This window comes from Gorilla gorilla, chromosome 17 (assembly GCF_029281585.2).
Source record: "Gorilla gorilla gorilla isolate KB3781 chromosome 17, NHGRI_mGorGor1-v2.1_pri, whole genome shotgun sequence".
Classification (NCBI taxonomy): Eukaryota; Metazoa; Chordata; class Mammalia; order Primates; family Hominidae; genus Gorilla; species Gorilla gorilla.
Genome location: NC_073241.2, coordinates 64,560,999 through 64,580,090, shown reverse-complemented (window position 1 = coordinate 64,580,090; position 19,092 = coordinate 64,560,999). Strand labels below are relative to the sequence as shown.

The 19,092-nt window shown below is 40.1% G+C and overlaps 2 protein-coding genes across 3 annotated transcripts; one reads left to right on the top strand and one right to left on the bottom strand.

Moving 5' to 3' along the window:
- Nucleotides 1–1,161: 1,161 nt before the first annotated feature.
- Nucleotides 1,162–8,506, bottom strand: LOC134757387 (transcription initiation factor TFIID subunit 4-like). The gene is made up of 3 exons (XM_063699337.1): nucleotides 8,459–8,506; nucleotides 5,555–6,337; nucleotides 1,162–3,616 (listed from the first exon to the last, which is right to left on the bottom strand). Exons 1-3 carry the CDS (start codon nucleotides 8,504–8,506, stop codon nucleotides 3,611–3,613), a joined length of 837 nt encoding a protein of 278 aa, XP_063555407.1. The 3' UTR covers nucleotides 1,162–3,610.
- Nucleotides 5,575–17,874, top strand: ZNF24 (zinc finger protein 24). 2 transcript variants are annotated; one of them, XM_019014163.4, is made up of 4 exons: nucleotides 5,575–5,681; nucleotides 9,360–9,862; nucleotides 10,117–10,264; nucleotides 12,323–17,874. In XM_019014163.4, exons 2-4 carry the CDS (start codon nucleotides 9,443–9,445, stop codon nucleotides 12,859–12,861), a joined length of 1,107 nt encoding a protein of 368 aa, XP_018869708.1. In that variant the 5' UTR covers nucleotides 5,575–5,681; nucleotides 9,360–9,442; the 3' UTR covers nucleotides 12,862–17,874. The 2 variants fall into 2 exon arrangements, with proteins under 2 accessions (XP_018869708.1, XP_004059374.1); XM_004059326.5 differs by having other exon boundaries at nucleotides 5,589–5,691.
- The last annotated feature ends 1,218 nt before the right edge of the window (nucleotides 17,875–19,092 follow it).

Sequence of the window (19,092 nt, the reverse complement as noted above, 5' to 3'; positions counted from 1 at the left end):
ATATTCATGTGAAATGTAAAACTGTAAAACTCTTAGAAGAAAACATAAGAGAGAGAGTCTTCATGGTCTGGTATTAGGTATTATTAGATATGACACTAAAAGCACTAAAAAATAAATTGACGTTCATAAAAATTAACAAGTGTTGCTCTGCAAAACACACTAGTAAGAGAAGAAAATATAAGCTATAGACTCAGATAAATATTTTCAAATCACAAATTAGACAAAAGACTTATGTCCAACATAGAATTCCCAAAACTCAATAGTAAGAAAAAAAATCTTAATGGGGAGGGAGACTTGAGCTGACACTTCATAAAAGAGTACTTATGGGTGGCAAAAAGCTCCTGAAAAGTTGTCCAACATCATTAGCCTTTAGGGAAATGCAAATTAAAACCATGATGAGCTATGACAACACATACATTAGAATGGATAAATGGCAGCAGCAAAAGACAATACCAAGTGCTGTTAAGGATGGGGAGCATTTGGAGCACTCATGCATTGCTGGTGGTGCAAAATGGTGCAGACACTCTGGAAAACAGTTCAGCAGTTTCCTTGAAAGTTAACCATGTACTTACCATATGACCCACCAATCCCACCTCTAGATATTTACTCTAGAGAAATAAAATCTATGTTCATATAAAAACCTGTCCATGAATTTTTTTTTTTTTTTTTGAGACAGAGTCGCACTCTGCCGCCCAAGCTAGAGTGCAATGGCGCAATCTTGGCTCACTGCAACCTCCGCCTCCCAGGTTCAAGCGATTCTCCTATCTAAGCCTCCCAAGTAGCTGGGATTACAGGCACGTGCCACTATGCCCGGCTAATTTTTAGTTTAGTAGAGACAGGGTTTCACCATGTTGGCCAGGCTGGTCGAACTCCTGACCTTAGGTGATCCGCCTGCCTTGGCCTCCCAAAGTGCTGGGATTACAGGCATGAGCCACCACGCCTGGCCTCTGTCCATGAATATTTATAGTAGTTCTATTCATAATCACCCAAATCCAGAAACAACCCCAAAGTCCTTCAGTGGTTGAATGGATAAACAAACTATGATAGATACAAGTGGAATATTACTCAGTAATAGACTGGAATCGACTATTGATACGTGTGACAACACAGATGAATCTCAAAGGCATTATGATGAATCAAAGAAACCAGCCTTAAAAGATAACATACTTTATGATTCCATTTTTATTACATTCTGGACAAGTCAATACTATTGTGACAGATGACAAATCTGTGGTTGCCATGAATTGGGATGTGGCGAAGGCATGAGTACAACTTGATGGAGTTTTATAGAATGATGGAACTATTCTGTGTCATGATTTTGGTGGTCGTTTCACAAATCTAAAACTCAGAAATATCTGCCCCCTCAAAAGTGCCATATTTTTCTGTCTGTTAATTTTATTAAGAGAAGGACTCCATAAATAGAGAACAAATAATGAAACAAATAAACAAAGCCAAAAGTTGATTCTTTGAAAAATTAATAAAATTGATAAGCCTCGAGCAAAACTTGAAGTCTTGATTAAGAAAAAAGAAACCAGAAATTAGCAATGTCAGGAATGAAAGAGGGGACATCCCTACAAACATTAAAAAGATATTAAGGAACTGACATTAATGATATTAAGGAAATAATTGTGAACAACTTTATGCCAATAAATCTGACAACTTAAATGAATTAGACATATTTCTTCAAAGATACAAACTATTTCCCCTTATATCTCATGGACCAGAAATGAATCACATACTCATTCCTCGGTGCCAGAAAGGCAAAGTGAGTGTCTGGCACAGGGAAGCAGAATGGTCATGGATAGCTTAGCTCAATTACACTTTGTTGCTTACAGCTGGGCACACTGTTCCCCCTCTCCATCCAAAAAAATCAGGAGTGTATTAGAAGCAAGGGAAAGCACTTCATGTGGGAAGCTAATGATGCTTGCCTATTAGGTTTTCAGTCACTTGCAATCAAAAGACTCCTCATACTGTATACTTACTAGCTAAAATGGAATCTTTAAGCAATGTACTTAAAGTGCCCAGAGGGAGATACTTTTGAGCTGAAGGGGACTGAGAGCTCCAAAGCCTGGAAAAAAAATCAGTCTTGGATGGAATCTGATAACACCAAATCTGAAGGTCTATGCTTTCCTTCCAGTGTGAACACTTTTTTTTTTTTTTTTATCAGGATCTCACTCTGTCCACAAGGCTTAAGTACAGTGATGCGATCAGAGCTCACTGCATCCTCAACCCCTCAGGTTCAAGCAATCCTCCCACTTCAGTCTCCTGAGTACCTGGGACCAAAGGTGCAGGCCACTATGCCCAGCCTGAAAACTTTTCTGGCTGGCTTCCTCCATTTCAGGGTGCCTCCCTTCCCTCTCAGCACACTATCTCATTTAGGAGCCCTTACAGGCCTTCTGCTTTTCTCTACTGTAGCACTTCTACACTGCCTTGTGAATACTTGTTTTTTTCTGTTGTTGTTGTTTATTTCCTTAACAAGATGGTAATGTTAAAAGAAGGAATCAAACTGGACATGGTGGCTCACAACTGTACTCCTAGCGTTTTAGAAGGCTGAGGCGGGAGGATCCCTACCAGGAGTTCCAGGCTGCAGCAAGCTGTGATTACGCCACTGCACTCCAGCCTGGGCAAGAGAGTGAGATCTCATCTCTTTTTAAGGGAAAAACAAAGACGGAATCATGACTTCATTTTATTCATCTCTATTATCTCTGGTACCCAGGTAGTATCTGTCTGGTCATTTTGTTTGTTTTACCATTAATTAATGAATCGGATGTTTGGTATCAAGGCAAGGTTGAAAGATTTGGCTGGTAAAGAAATGAACCCTTTTTGAATTTAGACATATTATTATTTGCACAGACATTGAAAGCAAAAGCAAGTGCCAGCTCTCCACGAGCTTTTGTCTCAGATACCAAAATGATGACACCAAAACAGAAGGGGCTGGATGACTACAGCGTACACTGTGGACACCTTGTTGCTGAGGGGTTAATGCCATGCTGCAGCTAAGCCTTGTTATAACCTGCAGCTGTACTCTAAGAGGGTAAGGCAGAATGGCTCATTGGAACCCAGGAAGCAATAGAAACTGCCTCATGATAGTCTCTTTGGAAGACAGAGAGCTGAGTGGGAAATGGCCTTGCAGTAGCTGCTTACAAGCCTCTCATGCACTCATCTTCTGGGAGGATCCCAAGGTGTTCTGCCAAGACTCAGATCAGCTGTGGTTCAGGCATTGCCTATGTGGCCTATGTGGATATGTGCAAGGTTGTCAGGCCCCGGTATGAAGCTGCTCCCTCCATTCAGGTTGTCCAGAGGAACATGTTTTATCTTGACTAGATCTTTAAGATAGCAACAAGGGCCACCATTCAGGAAAAAATCCCAGAGGACCTCAGAAGGATGGTGTTTCAAAGTGGGTGTTAGTAGCCCCTGCCCTCAAAGGAGTAACTTAGTGAGGAAAACCTTACTGTGGTTTCCATTTAGTAGTTTACAAATAATTAAGAATAATAGAATGGAGGCCAGGCACGGTGGCTCATGCCTGCAATCCTAGCAATTTAGGAGGCCAAGGCAGGAGGGTCACTTGTGCCCAGGAGTTGGAGAGCAGCCTGGGAAACATAGGAAGAACTCATCTCTGAAAAACAAACAAACAAACAAACAAATTAGCTGGGCATGGTGGAGCACACCTGTTGTTTAAGGACTTATCAAAAGTGTAAGTCCAGCCTTCCATAAGCATTTCAAGATAAATTATTACAGCATAAAATGGAGGCCTTTAAATAGGAGAATGAAGTGGTTTGATTTGTAATTTTAAATGATCGCGTCAACAGCTGTTTTATGGTATAAAATGCCCAGTTAGGAGGCTGAGGCGGGAGGATCACTGAGTCTGGGAGGTTGAAGCTGCAGTGAGCCAAGACTGCACCATTGCCCTACAGCCTGGGTGACAGAGCAAGACCCTGTCTCAAAAACAAAACAAACAAACAATATAATCACAGGAAAAGGGTTTTGTAAAATTTTGCAACATTTTTAACTTCCTCAAGGTTAGGTTTGAGATTTATTATTTTTGTTTTCCAACATTAATTAGATGTAAAAACTCTTAAAACAAAAATGCCTTCAGCTAGCCTTTACGAATCAGAAAAGAGGGAAAGGTTGGGAAGAGCAGCCAAGTTGCTTAGGGGCCGTATCCAAGTAGCAGAGTGAAAAGGCTGTATTTCTGAAGCTTCCTGCAATGGAGAGAAGTGTTAGCAGGGGTTGTGAGAAGAGTTCTGGTCGGAGTGAAAAGCAGTGGTATACCATCAGCTGCTAGCTCACTTGCTCTCTCATGCACGAATCCAGCGGAGCCTGACGGCACTTTTCAGAGGGCATTTTCTCGAATGAGGCAAAAAGTCAAAGCCTGAGGATCTTGAAATGCTTATGTTAGGCTGGATCTACACTTCTGACCAGTCCTTAAACAACAGGGCTCCTTTGTGTGGTGTCTGATGCCAATCATGTGACCTAGCTAAAGGCAGCAATGTAACCATCCCACAATTCATTTATTTATTCAACAAATATTTATTGAGTTCTCTATTTACCAGGCAGTCAGCTTCCAGGATCTAGGATGGGATACTCTGGTGAACAAGACAGACAAGGTCCCTGCCCTTAAGGGACTTAAAGACAAAACAAAACAAAAAACAAAACAAGTAAATAAATGAGATCACTTCCATTAATAACAGTGCCATGAAGGGTCATGCGCCATGAAAGGCAGGCGGTGAGGCTGAGGATCTTGGGCCACAATGAGCCGAGGAGCTGAGGTGACTGGGGGCGCCAGGGTCTGGGGGTGCGGGCAGGCAACAGACCACAGGGGACTTACAGGCCATTATAAGGAGTTTTTATGTCATAAATTATTATGACATAAATTGGAGGGCTTTAAATAGGGGAGTGAAGTGGTCTGATTTGTAATTTTAAATGATCGCGTCAGCAGTTGTTTTATGGTATAAAATGCCCAGCTTTAAGATGACCATGCATTCTACAAATTCACCGTGACATCACTGCCAAAACTCTTAACCTGTCTTATCTAGTTTTCCTGACAGATAAATAGGTCGGAATAAAGCTCCATGACATAACTAGTGGGAGCCAAAGATTTGAATCATGTCTTGGTTTCAAATCTTGCTACCCACAAATGAGTTGTGAGCTCTTGTCAGGTTATTTACTGTATTTGTGCCTCAACTATCTCAGCTGTGAAATGGGGATAATGAAAGTTCCTACATCATTTATTTGTGAAAAAAAAAAAAATGACATGTAAAGCACGACGAGAGCGCCTGGCACAATGTAGTAAGCTTTCACAAATACTCGCTTTCATTCCTTCTTGCAGGGGATTACTGAGAGGATCCACAAGATAATGCACGTGAAAGGGCTTGCGAAATTGTAATGACTATCTTAATGGTAGAGTCCTCTTTATCTTTTCTTTTAAACGGTCCAGAGGACGCTGGGCTGTTCGAGGAGAGGCGCGAGGCCAAGCGCAGCCTCAATGCGGTCATTGTCGTGGGGCCGCCCCTCCCCCGCCCGGGGCGCTTCTCCATGGCAACGTGGGCTTTACCTCTCCCCGCCTCCTCAGGCCCGCAGACCGGAAGCAGCCCGCGCCGGGGGCTTCTGGGAAAAGGCTTGTGAACGGCGTTTCTGCGTCTGCCGTGGACAGCGAAGCTGCTGCGGTTCCTGAGCCGGAGGTTTGCGCCGGTGTGCGGGGAACGTTATGAGAGGGAGGGGGACACCGGGCTAGGGTCTGCGGACCTCTTAGCAGGAGCCGGCGGGGAAGCCTGTCCGGGACCTTCCTCAGCTTCCCGGGAGGCGCGGGGAACAGGCCGCGGTCTCCGCGCCTAGCAGTTGTGGGGCGGGGAGAGGGAGGCGGCAGGCCTGCTTGGGTCTTCGGCATCTGCAGAGAGCTCTCTAACCCCCTGTGTCCTCCGAGACCATCACCTTCCCCCTCCCCCACCGGCCGGTTTTGTTCTATTTCGAGGCCCTGGCGTCTCGCGGAGAGTTCTGGGAGTCGTGATGGGAGGAGGTGGTAGTGGGACGAGACTTGCGCGGGGCTGCTGGGATTTGTAGTCTCACCGGCCGCAGGCGGAAGTGCCGTGGTTCCGACCCTGTTGTCACAGGGTGGCCTTTGGTCATCTGAAATCCGCCGTCCTGAGTGCTGGGAAGAAGGGCTAGAGGACGTCGAGCCGGGGCCGGGGCCGGGGCCGGGGCCGGGGCCGGGGCCGGGGCCGGGATACACAGCAGGTCTATGCAGCAGTAAGGTGGGCGATCCACCTGGGACGAGGTACCCTGCCCAAACATTGTCGGGACCGTGGGCCTTCCCTCCATTTCCCACAAGCAGTATGCTCTACAGCATAAAAGGAGGAGAAAATTATGTAGAAATACTTGCACCGTTGATAAGCAGGGTCTTGGAATAGGAACAAATGAATGAATGTTGGCTAGACCTTATTTATAAGGCCACCACACTCCAGGGTATTTAGTTAAACCAGTATGTATTACTTGTCTGATAAGGCCTTTTCTGATTCTAGTCTTCATCTTGCTTGGGTTACAATAAGTTTTTTTAAGTTGTTATTGTTCAGATTTTGGACCCTGAATAAATAAATAGGCTGAATGGCTCATTGCTAGTATGTGTCGTAAACAACAGCACGGGCATGATCGTGCAAATAATAAAGGTCCAGAAGCAGTATACACTTTCCCTGAAGGTAGAAGCTGGGGAAACTGTGAGTCCTCCAGTGTAAGGACAAGACACTGGACCACTGCAGGAAGTCAAGGTGCTTATGCGAGTGCCTTTTCTTAATAGAATTTTCTGTGATTAATGCCTATCATTATAAATATAAATGTACGTATGGTGTGGTGGAAGACTGAATATTTACGTATTATGTGCAAGATAATTTTTCAAAATTATGTGATCTGTTTTTCACATATGATCTTTTCAATATTATGTGATCTACTCAGCAAGTGAACATTTTTTCACGTATATTTTAAGTCCAAGGAGTTCTTAAACACCTTAAAAATATTTTTTAAATGGTAAAGAAAATTTTTTTAAGCACATAATAATAAAGCGAACCTTCCTTTTGAGTTGACTTGTGTGTGTCAGGAAACACCAATCCTGAATTGGAAATAATGCGTTCCAGGGTCAGGCACATTTATTTAGAAAGCACTGAAGTAGTCTGGTTCTTACTTGGATTCTTTTGATTATTGACATAGGGTTTGTCGTCTTAGTAGGTCATGATTGGCAAACTTTTTCTGTAAGCGGCCGTATAGTAAATAAGGTCATGCATAACTCAACGACAGTGCTATGGTCTGAGAAATGTGTTAGGCTATTTCATCCTTGTGCGAACGTCATAGAATGTACTTGCACAAACCTAAATGGCGTAGCCTACTACACACTTAGGCTATCTGGTATAGCCTATTGCGCCTAGGCTACAAACCGGTACGGCATGTTGCTGTACTGAATACTGTAGAGAATTGTAACACAATGCTAACTATTTGTGTATCAAAACATAGAAAAGATAAGAGTAAAATGTGATATAAAAGGTTTGAAAAAAAAAAAAAAAGGTATGCCTGTACAGGGCACTTACCACGAATGGACCTTGCTGGATTGGAAGTTGCTCTAAGAAGTCAGTGAGTGAGTGGTGAATTTGGAGGCCTAGGACATTACTGTACATTCCTATAGACCATATAAACACTGAACACTTAGGCTACACTAAATTTATTAAGAAAACTTTTTCTTCAATAATTAACCTTAGCTTACTGGAACTTTTTCACTTACAAACTTTTACATTTTTTTTTAACTTTTTTACTCTTTTGTGATAACACTTCGCTTAAAATACAAACACATTGTACAGCTGTACAAATATATTTATATCCTTATTCTGTAAGCTTTTTGCTTTTTTTTTTTTTTATAGACAGAGTCTCGCTCTGTCGCCAGGCTAGAGTGCAGTGGCGCGATCTTGGCTCACTGCAACCTCCACCTCGCGGGTTCAAGAGATTCTCCTGCCTCAATCTCCCCAGTAGCTGGGACTACAGGCGTAATCCTCCATGCCCAGCTAATTTTTGTATTTTTAGTAGAGACAGGGTTTCACCATGTTGGCCAGGATGGTCTTGATCTCTTGACCTCGTGATCTGCCTGCCTCGGCCTCCCAAAGTGCTGGGATTACAGGCCTGAGCCACCGTGCCTGGCACAGCTTTTTGCTATTTTTAAATTCATTTTTTAGAGACAGGGTCATACTCTGTTGCCCAGGCTAGAATGCAGTGGTGTGATCATAGCTCAGTGGAGCCTTGAACTCCTGGTCTTTAGTGATTCTCCTGCCTCAGCCTCCTATAGTGCTGGGATTACAGGTGTGAACCATTGCACCTGGCCAATTTTTTTTTTCTTTTGGAACTGTTTTTGTTAAAAGCTAAGATAAACACATACATTAGCTTAGGCTTCCACAGGGTCTGGATTATCAATATCATTGCCTTCTACCTCCATATCTTGTCCCACTGGAAGGTTTTCAGGAGCAGTAACATACATGGAGCTGTCATCTCCATAATAACAATGCCTTCTATAATACCTCCTGAAGGACCTGCTTGAGGCCATTTTGCAGTTAACTTTTTTATTTAGTAAGTAGAAGGAGCACACTCTAAAATAATATAGTATAAAAAGTATAGTAAATACATAAACCAGTAACATAGTCGTTTATTATTGTTATCAAGTTTTATGTACCATACATAACTGTATGTGTTAAACTGGCAACACAGCAGGTTTGTTTACACCAGCATCACCACAAACATGTGAGTAATGTATTGACCTTACAACAGCTACAGTGTCACTAGGTGAATCTTGAATTTTTCAGCTCCATTATAATCTTATGGGAGCACTGTCATCTATGTGGTCCTTCATTGACCCAGACATCATTTTGTAGTGCATGACTGTGTTGGGTTTTTTTAGGCCATCTAGTCTGTTGAAACTACTCAACTCTGCTATTGTAGCGTGAAGTATGAATAAGTACAATTATTTATGGACACAGTCATGTTAATTTCGTATCATTTTCACGTGTCATGAGGTATTCATTTGATTTTGGGGAGCTCCATTCCCTAAATATCATTAGGTATTCATTTGATTTTAGGGATCTCCGTTCCCTAAGGCACTGTGATGAAGACCACAGCCATTTAAAAATGTGAAAATTATTGTTGGTGCAAGTGTTGTACAGAAATGGGTGGCAGGCTAGATTTGGCCGTGAAGCTGTAGTTTGCCAATTCCTGGTGTAGGTTATTGATTGGAATTTTTAACTCAAAGAACAAGTATCTTTTACTTTTACCAGTATAAGTTCAAATTCTTAGGATATTTTTGCTTATTTATATATCTTTTATTTCTTATGCCTCAGGAGTGCCTGTGAAGAAAACGGGGTATTGCCCTGAGGCTTATATTCTGCCTCAGTTGTCTTTTCTTGAAATATTATAAATCAGAATGTCTGCACAGTCAGTGGAAGAAGATTCAATACTTATCATCCCAACTCCAGATGAAGAGGAAAAAATTCTGAGAGTGAAGTTGGAGGAGGATCCTGATGGCGAAGAGGGATCAAGTATCCCCTGGAACCATCTCCCAGACCCAGAGATTTTCCGACAGCGATTCAGGCAGTTTGGATACCAGGATTCACCTGGGCCCCGTGAGGCTGTGAGCCAGCTCCGAGAACTTTGTCGTCTGTGGCTCAGGCCAGAGACGCACACAAAAGAACAAATCTTGGAGCTGGTAGTGCTGGAGCAGTTTGTTGCCATCCTACCCAAAGAGCTACAGACTTGGGTTCGAGATCATCATCCAGAGAATGGAGAGGAGGCAGTGACAGTGCTGGAGGATTTGGAGAGTGAACTTGATGACCCTGGACAACCGGTGAGCCTGCTTGTGTCATTTCCTGTGTCAGAAGCACTGGCATAGGTAGTAGGCAAAGCTGCTGAATTAATTCCACTCAACTAAGTTAGAATTATGTTTATGCCTTTTCCCCCATTCCCCTACCACTCCCTGTTATCTGTGCCGCTTTGCCATCTAGGCTTCTGCAGTATTTGTTTCATGGGGTTTCTCTTACATGTTTTTAGTTCTGATTCTCATTACAGTTCCTTCTCTGAATCAAATCTTTCTGTGTCCAGGTTTCTCTCCGTCGACGAAAACGGGAAGTACTAGTAGAAGACATGGTATCTCAAGAAGAAGCTCAGGGATTACCAAGTTCTGAGCTTGATGCTGTGGAGAACCAGCTCAAGTGGGCATCCTGGGAGCTCCATTCCCTAAGGCACTGTGGTGAGGACCAGAACTCTGTGTGGGCTAGAGGGTGAAAAAGAGTATAGGCCTTTTGTTCAGAACTTTGCTTGTTCTCACTGGTGGGGGGGATCATATCACTCTTAATCTAATATCTCAGTTTTTTTCTGATTAAGTTGATTTTGCTGGCCTCAGACCTTTTATTCCTAGACATTAACATCTTCAGCCTTTTCTTCCCTTTCAGTCTCCTTCCTAAAAAGAGTTGCCCATGTCAGGCTAGCATTTGCCTTACTTTGAGCCAGCACCCACCCATGGACCAAGTCCCTCTATTTTGCATTCAGTATTACTTGTCATCTGTTTTACATCCTTTTACTTTCAATCTCCTGCCTGATTCCATTGGTACAGTAAGCTTACCTGAAAACCTCTTCTAATCTCTTCGTTGTATATCACTGAAATCTTTCTAAATATTTATTTCTGATTTTCTTCAACGTCTACCTAGAGTCATTTTCTTCTAAGAAGCTTCTTTTGTAGAAATATTTGGAGTAATTTTTTTTCTTTTTCTAAGTATTTATGCAAAAAAAGCCTCCTTAGCTATTACATGCTTTAAATGCAGAAAAAGCTTTTTTAAAAGCTCAAAGTTGTATTAATTCACGAGACCAGTCTTTCCCAATATATTAGCCATTAACACCATATACTTATGTGTATCCTTTGATATGGCCCAGTATATTCCTAAAACTGCTAGATTGCTTTCTCATGTTTATGTGAACTAAAATGAAATTTTGTTTGACTCTGCTTTAGTAATCATTCCTTGAGGTAGTTGGAGATGGTGCTGGTATGCCACTGAATGAGGTCTGAGCAGGTTTTCTTCACATCTGAGGGGACAGTGCCAGCCAGTCAACTTTTGGGGTGGGGCTGAAGTCTGCTGAAAATCTGCAGTTTTACATGTGTCATGGGACATTCTTCTGTGCAATAAAGTTTGAGAAGTATCATTCTTGATATACGGGGGTGATACTTTCAACTTCTCATCATCTGAATTTTAGAGTGACTTTTCACCTGCGTTCCTTATTTCAGCTGTCTAGTCTCTTCCACACTTGGGAATTTCTGTTTCTTGTGTGCCGTTTGTCTCCACTTAATCTTCACACTCCTCTGTTTTTCAAGTCTCCAAGCCTCACTATCCTCCTCTAACCTTTCAGTCTCTCTCTCTTAGCCTTATCTCCTGACTTGATCTTTTTGTTAATTATTTACTGTTTTCCTCTTCGCTGAAGGCAGTTGGTAACCCTATATGAACTGGATCTTTACTCCTTAAGGCATGAAGTTTTAGAAAAGTCTTAAATGACACTTGCTGTTATCTCTGCCTGCGTGTGAGTGATGCTAACCCATGTTGGTAATTCAGGCTTTTCTTTCATTGGACACGTTTCACTGAGCCTTAGAAATAACCATTTTTCTAAGTACCATGACAAATACCACACGGGAGAAGCTTCTTTTATTGGAAAACTTTCATTTATTAGGGGCATACTGAATTTTTATGTCATGTCTTTGGTTAACACAGGAGGCCCCCAGCTTATCTTCAGCCCCTTCTTGTCAAGACTGCTGTGTTCTGCTTTTAGGCTAACATTGGCTGTGACCTGACTTGGCTTGTTCATTTCAGAAATAGCCACTTTCTGACATGTTTTTTTAATTTACATCTTTGTATTTTGATGTAATTTCTCCCTTTCTCAAAGTAAAAGCACATTATAATGATTTCCTAGTGGCCAATTTTATTTTATTTTTATTCTTACAAAGTTTCATCCATACCTAGCCACATCACTTTGACTATCTCCCTAACCATCTTAGAATCTACCGTCTTTCTGACCTTTGTTTTCTGACTACCATTTGTAAACCACTTGCCTATGTTTTATTCAGATATCTCTTATATCATGATGTTATACTGTTATTCAGAGTAATTTCATTTTTTCTTTTTTGAGAATAGGCCTTAACACCAGTGTCAGAGTGGTTTATAGATGTGTGCTAGCTATTTTAGTTCATTAAAAAAAATTTTTTTTAGGTTTCTTTTTCCCTTAATAGATAATGAATGATATTTACATTTTCTGTTTATTTCAGATGATGATGGTAGGACTGAAAATGGAGCACTAGCTCCAAAGCAGGAGCTTCCTTCAGCAGTAGAATCCCATGAAGTTCCTGGCACTCTCAATATGGGTGTTCCTCAAATTTTTAAATATGGAGAAACCTGTTTCCCCAAGGGCAGGTTTGAAAGAAAGAGAAATCCCTCTCGAAAGAAACAACATATATGTGATGAATGTGGAAAACACTTCAGTCAGGGCTCAGCCCTTATTCTTCATCAAAGAATTCACAGTGGGGAGAAACCTTATGGATGTGTTGAGTGTGGGAAAGCATTCAGCCGAAGTTCCATTCTTGTGCAACACCAGAGAGTCCACACTGGAGAAAAACCTTACAAATGTCTTGAATGTGGGAAAGCCTTTAGCCAGAATTCGGGGCTTATTAATCATCAGAGAATCCATACTGGGGAGAAACCTTATGAATGCGTTCAGTGTGGGAAATCGTATAGTCAAAGCTCAAATCTTTTTAGACATCAGAGAAGACACAATGCAGAAAAACTTCTGAATGTTGTGAAAGTTTAAGAAATTGAAAAAAAAAAAAAGAATCAGCACTCAGGTCTTTTTCTTCAGAAATGAAGACAAAATTTAAAATATGAAATGATGCAGAATAGTTTTTTCCCTATTGACTGTCAGAAAATCCACTGGGAAATGTAAAAATCTTCACTCACCATTATGATATTTATCTTGAAAGAAATGGTGTCGTACCTGCCTAGAAACTGAAATTTTAAACTTAATTCAGGTCTTAATGCCTAAATTTTCCATGTGATGTTTATAGTCTGTATTACTTCTCCAAATAATGAACTACCTGATTCATTGTCCCTTTCTTGAAAGTTTCCTTTTTTTAAGACAAATACATTATTTCTGCATTGATCATTGAAATGTTCTTTATATGGATACATTCCCTTATATATTAAAAGGCAACAGGAATTACAAAGTCTGAAAACCATTTTAAACCATCTTTTAAAAATTTACCCTTGTTTCCTTTTACCTAATTTGAATATGCATTTGAGAAAATAAGAGGATAAAGGATGGCTAAGAGCCTCAAAATGAGCCATAAGATCTCAGATAAGAAGTGATGGTGATAAAACATCAAAAAGTGAATGGAACACCTTGATTGGGGAAGATATGCAAATACTTTGATCTAAGAATTGAAATGTATCAAGAATTTATATTCTGCCTGCAGGAAAATTCAAAAGCTACTCATCCTCTCTATAATTTGGAGTCATCTTACTAATGAAAATAATGTTTTCCCATATATTATTAAAAAGCATACAGTCTAATAAACAGTTGTAAAATAATGAAGGTAGAAATTATAACACTAGGGAAAAATTTGTAGTGGATGGCAGTGTTGAAGGCAAATGTAAACATAAGGGTAATGGTCTGTCATGGCTTTTAGAAAAAGATGATCGAGTTCATCATTATTTTGCCTTCATCTTTGTTAAGGACAGAAAATTCCCTGACAGGTGGGCAAGTATCAGGTTACCTATTTTTTATTCCTTTGGTACAAAAGGGTTGAACGTCAGGCTAAAAAAGCAGCCATGCATTTATTATTAAACATTTTCTACCGACAAGGCACTGTGCTAGGTACTGTAATCCTACCATAAGTAGGTAGGTATTTCTTCCACTGTAAATCATAGGGGTTTGCTGTTTTATGTGAGTTAGCCTCTTCCCCTTGTCTGAGCATTCCTCAGGGGAGGTCACCTGTGAGGTTCCCAGAACTGTAGTTTTTTTTTACCAGGGTGTTGTATTTGGAGGGGGAGGAGGACTCGGCTCAAAAGAGCTAGCTGGCTCTCCAGTGTTCAGAGGTGAGTCCACGATACTCTTACCACAATTTGGAAGTTTGTGAATCTTTTTAAAGAACTAATCAATCTCTAATAGCATTGAGGTTGTACCTACATATTAAGTTGAATGGACTGTTCTATTTAAAAAATAAACAACTAGACTATTAACTAGTTTATTAACCTATCACAATTGAATTTTTGTTTAATTTTCAGTCTTAACACATTTTTAAAAATGTATTAAAGTAATACATTGTAGTAGTAGGATTATATACTCCTTGGCTGAGAATTCCAAGTACTGTGGTTCTACTGTTTAGTGGAAAACTCTGGAAGTTAAAATATAGAATATGAGAGGAGGCTTTTTTTATAATGGGCATCATTGTGTGGAAAATGACCCATGTGAATACAAATATTTCCTAGTTCAGAGATTTTGGTTATATCTGGTGCTTGGATCAAGTTTAAAAATGGAAAATGAGATTTTGCATGAGCCTATTAAAAAGCATAGTAATAAATGCAAGGCCAGCTGGTGGAAAAGTGAGGCAGAATGGAGCTTGTTTATAGGTTTTCTGATAACAATTATAAAAAATGTGCTTTATAGATTAAGATTTATTGAAGTATAAATATGTAGTAATGATATAATGTATTTTAAGTTATACAAGAAAATGTAGGGACTTTTGTTTGGGTCTTTTTCTCTTTGTGGCTGAGGGGAAACAAGTCAATGTCCAATAAAGCTGTAAACTCCTCTGCTCTAAGATAAATGATGTGATTTATTTATTTATAACTGGCTTCTTTCCAAGTAGGTTTTGAGGTGGCATATTTGGAAGACAGCTGGGATGACAGAATTCTTGTATCAGAGTAGGTAAGAAGGGAGCAACCTCTCAATGGCTATTATGTCATGCTTTTTAAGATCGTATGCGGTTCCTATATACAAGGAAGCTTCCCTGTGGTAGATTTGTCATAAATGCCAAAGATATTTGGTAATGTGAGTGTAGAAAAAGTAGTATTAGGGTTGGCAAATACTGTTTTTGTCTTGGCAGCTCTAATATCTGCATTGTTCAGAAAGGATTCTGAAGCTAAGGCAAAGCTCTGTGGGAAAAAGGGACTGGACCAAAAAAACTGGATGGTGGCACACAAGAAGAGGAAATGATGAGATGTGTACTTTCTATCTCTGGTTAGGCTTAGTCCCCACTAGACAAATTGATTTTAAATACTATGTAGTGATTTTTAAATTCCATCCACACATTCATTTATTACCCACACAGATAATCATAGAAGTTTGGGGGAGTGCCTAGCTTCTGATGAAGTGGTGATATGGCAGTTGCCAAGCAGTGGCATCGCCAGAGTATCTGTTTGGTTAGCAAATGAGCAGTCATTTTAGGTCATGCAGATTGGTGATATCTGCCCAGTAGCCACTGAGCATTTGCTGGTTTTTTCTTCTGGCTTTCTTGGAGGTTAAGCTCTCTGTAGTCAAACCCAGTTGGTACTTGATCTTTAGCAATATGTCTCATATTCATGTAAATTGAAGGGAGGGTTACATGTACTGGAATAATCTGCATGCCAGGCATTGGCTTAGACACCGTACCTATCTCACTTAGATTTGTGGACTAGGAAAGCAAGATTCAGAGATCATGTGACTTGCATGTGGCCTAGAGATAAAACTCAAATCTGGTTCTGTAGACTCCAGGGACATATTCACCATGCCATGGGTGGTGGCTATTAAACCTTGATAAATTTGTGTTTATGGTTAACAAATGTGAAAGCTATTAAACATTGCTGGTTTGAATTTTTTACAGTGCAGAAATGTAAAATGAAAAAGGATATTTCCTTTCACAGTGTTACCCAGAAGTCATGATAATTTCGTTTGTTCTTCCAGATTTAGGCATATACTTATTTAATCAATAATGTGTTAATAGCTGACACCTGTGGTTGCTGTGACAGGCACTATTTGAAGTGCTTTATCATGGATTAACTCTTAATCCTCAGCTACCGTATAAAGTAGGACATAACCCCATTTCACATGCACTACACTGAGACTTGCCTCCTCTCCCCCCACATTGAAGATGTTCTTTTTTCATAACTATATACTATTCCATTGCATGAATATTCTGTAATTTATTTAATCCCCTATGGATTGATAATTAGGTTCATTATAGACAGAAGTGTAATTAACATTCCTGTACATGTTATTTTGCTACTTGTGTGGGTATTTCTGTAGGATGAATAACTAGAAATTTATTGGATCAGGTTTCACATTTGCAGTTTTGAAAACTACTACCAAAAAGATTTCACCAATTTACAACTCCATCATTAGTAAGAATGCCTGTTTGCCTATAGTCTGCCAACCCTGAATCCTTAAAAATTTTTGCCAATCTGGTAGGCAAAATTTCTTTCTTTTCTTTGAATATTAATGAGGAGGAACATCTTTTCATGTTTCTTGGCCATTTGCATTTCCTATTATGAATTGCTTTTGCCCATTTTCCTTTTTTTAATTATGAAAGTCTAATGACTACCTTCTCATTGTATAAAAAACACAGTTGTTTGAATAGAGAGACCCTTTTCTCCAATGCTACCAATCACATTCCACTTACCACAGTTTAACACATCCTGTAGTCACCTTTCCGTACGAATATACATACACATAAAAACACTTTTTACATAAATAGGATCTCATATTCTGTAGCTTTTTAAAATTTTGGTCTCAAAAAAAGATAACAGGCCTTTAAATTTCTTTAATGGTTGAATATGATTAAATACTATGAAAATGCCATTATTTAACTATTCCCTTAATTTTTTTTCCTCTTGCTATTACATTGCCAAAGTAAACATCCTATTCAGATGTCTTTGTGCATGTGTGTGAATATTTCTTTAGTTTGGAGTCCAGTAAGGTGGATTTTTGGATCAAAGGGTTTGTTCTCTGTCCACCTTCAGTCTTCCCAAAGGCCTTCATAACTGTATTTTCACCAAGTGTATGGAGAATGTTCATTTCCCCATATAACCATACCTACACTTGATAGTTTTTATCTGTTGGGCGAAAAAGAATCTTTTCTTATTTTGCATTTCCCTGATTATAAAAAAAATGGTGAGATTTGGGTTATTTTCATGTTTATTGGCCATTTATAGTTTACTGTGGATTGTTTGTATCCCTTACCTGCTTTCTATTGGGTTATGTGTGGATATATTGTTTTTATTTGTTCAGCATCTCTTTCCCCATCTTCTGGTAACACAACCTTTATTTATTTGTGGGGAACCTATTCCCTGTGGCTTAGGTGAGCATGTGACCAGGCCTGGCCTCCTGAGTCCCACAGCTTCCTAGCCACAGTGATTAAAGAATGGGTATATAACTTCAGCCAGGCTAAGGAGAGCCCTTAACAGAACTTCTGCTGGAACTACTGGAAAGAAGGCTTTATGGAGATCCCAGGAACCAAGGACCATGTAAGCCTGAATTTGTGCCATGTGGAGGGAGTCTGTCTGAGGAGAAACTCGGATGCTAGCAGAAATGGAAAGAGAACTAAGTTCTGATGTCATTTTTCTGGAGGCCCTAGATCCAGCTGTGCCTAAAGCCTGCCCTACCTCCGGACTTTAAAGTTTTGTGAGCCAATAAAGTCCCTTTCTTGTTTAAGATAATTGAATTGGGTTTCTGTTCTGATTAATATAGGTTATTTGTATTTTCTTATTGATTTGTAGAAAACCTTTGTAATTTTAAATTCTAGACTTTATGCACTATATAAGTTAATAAAATTAGCATGGCCTTCCATGATTTGGCCTGTGTCAACTTTTGCCATTTGTTACTCTATTCTCCCTATAACACACACCCCACACACATACACTTTACATTCCAATAGTAACTGAACATTGATGTTGGGAATGTGGATGAACGGCTTTTTACGCAATTGCCTTTTTGGCAATTCTCTTCTTATTCTTCCTCTAGACTCATTAACCTGGGACTTTAAGGGTTACACTGCTGAGAGCTGTACCCATCTCCTACCATTGTTCTTGGGGGATTCCCCTCAAGCATTCCCTGTATACAACCCTTGGAGCCTTTCCAATGACCTCCATCCCAACTCCATGGTTCTCTGGCTCTTTGTTTCATTCTCAGGCCTGTGGACTCAAGACCTGAATGGGCACACACAGACCTGAGCAGCCTCACCCTGTGGGCTCTTTTCTATGGCCAGAAATGTAGCAGTGCTCTATGTCACCTGGCACCTCTATTAATCACATCTCCTAAGATGGAGTTTTCAAAGAGATGGCTTTCAAAATTGAGGAAAACATTTTGCAAGCTTTTATTCAACACATTTAAGTGCCTACTCTGGGTCAGGCACTGTTCTGGGATTTACATCTGTTGCTTGCGTGTGTGAAAAACTACACGTGGCAGTGGAAAACCGAAAGTAAATGAGAAACAGTTTTTTTAAGAAAGCATATTGTATGTCATATAATGAGAAGTGGTTAGGGAGAAAATAGGAAAGGGATACAAAATGTCAAGAAGGAAAGATAGTGCAATTTAGATAGGCTGGCCAGGAAAGGTTTTCACTGAGAAAGTGACATTGGAGAAAAGATAGTATAAGGAAGCAAGCCATGAGACTGGAGAATGTTCCAGGCATGAAAACACCAACTGCAAAGCAAGCTGATGTAAGAGCAATGCCTCATTTGTGCAAGAAACCAAAGAGGCCTGTACGGCTAGAGCAGAATGAACATGGGGGGAATTAGGTGAGGCCAAAGACAAATGTGGTGAGGGTGGCAGGGAGAAGCTGGATCATGGAGGACCTGGTTAGCCATTGATAGAACTATAACTTTTTCTTTGAATGTAATGAGAGACCATTAGAGGTTTTAAGCAAATGAGTAATGTGACAAGGTGCTGAGAACAGCTGAACAAAACAAAATCTCCATCTAATTTATCTAAATTCTTAAAATATTTCTTTACATATTTTCTTATGAAGGTAATATAATAGGAAAAGTTTAGAAATAAAAATCACCCAAA

Excerpts from the sequence above, each read along its gene's own strand:
- LOC134757387 (XM_063699337.1), bottom strand. The coding sequence starts at position 8,506 with ATGTATGTTACTGCTCCTGAAAACCTTCCAGTGGGACAAGATATGGAG. Across the intron at positions 6,338-8,458 it reads CAGTGGGACAAGATATGGAG|AGCATACTGCTTGTGGGAAA; the intron begins GTAGAAGGCAAT and ends TTTATGCTGTAG.
- ZNF24 (XM_019014163.4), top strand. The coding sequence starts at position 9,443 with ATGTCTGCACAGTCAGTGGAAGAAGATTCAATACTTATCATCCCAACT. Across the intron at positions 9,863-10,116 it reads TTGATGACCCTGGACAACCG|GTTTCTCTCCGTCGACGAAA; the intron begins GTGAGCCTGCTT and ends TTCTGTGTCCAG. Across the intron at positions 10,265-12,322 it reads CCATTCCCTAAGGCACTGTG|ATGATGATGGTAGGACTGAA; the intron begins GTGAGGACCAGA and ends TGTTTATTTCAG.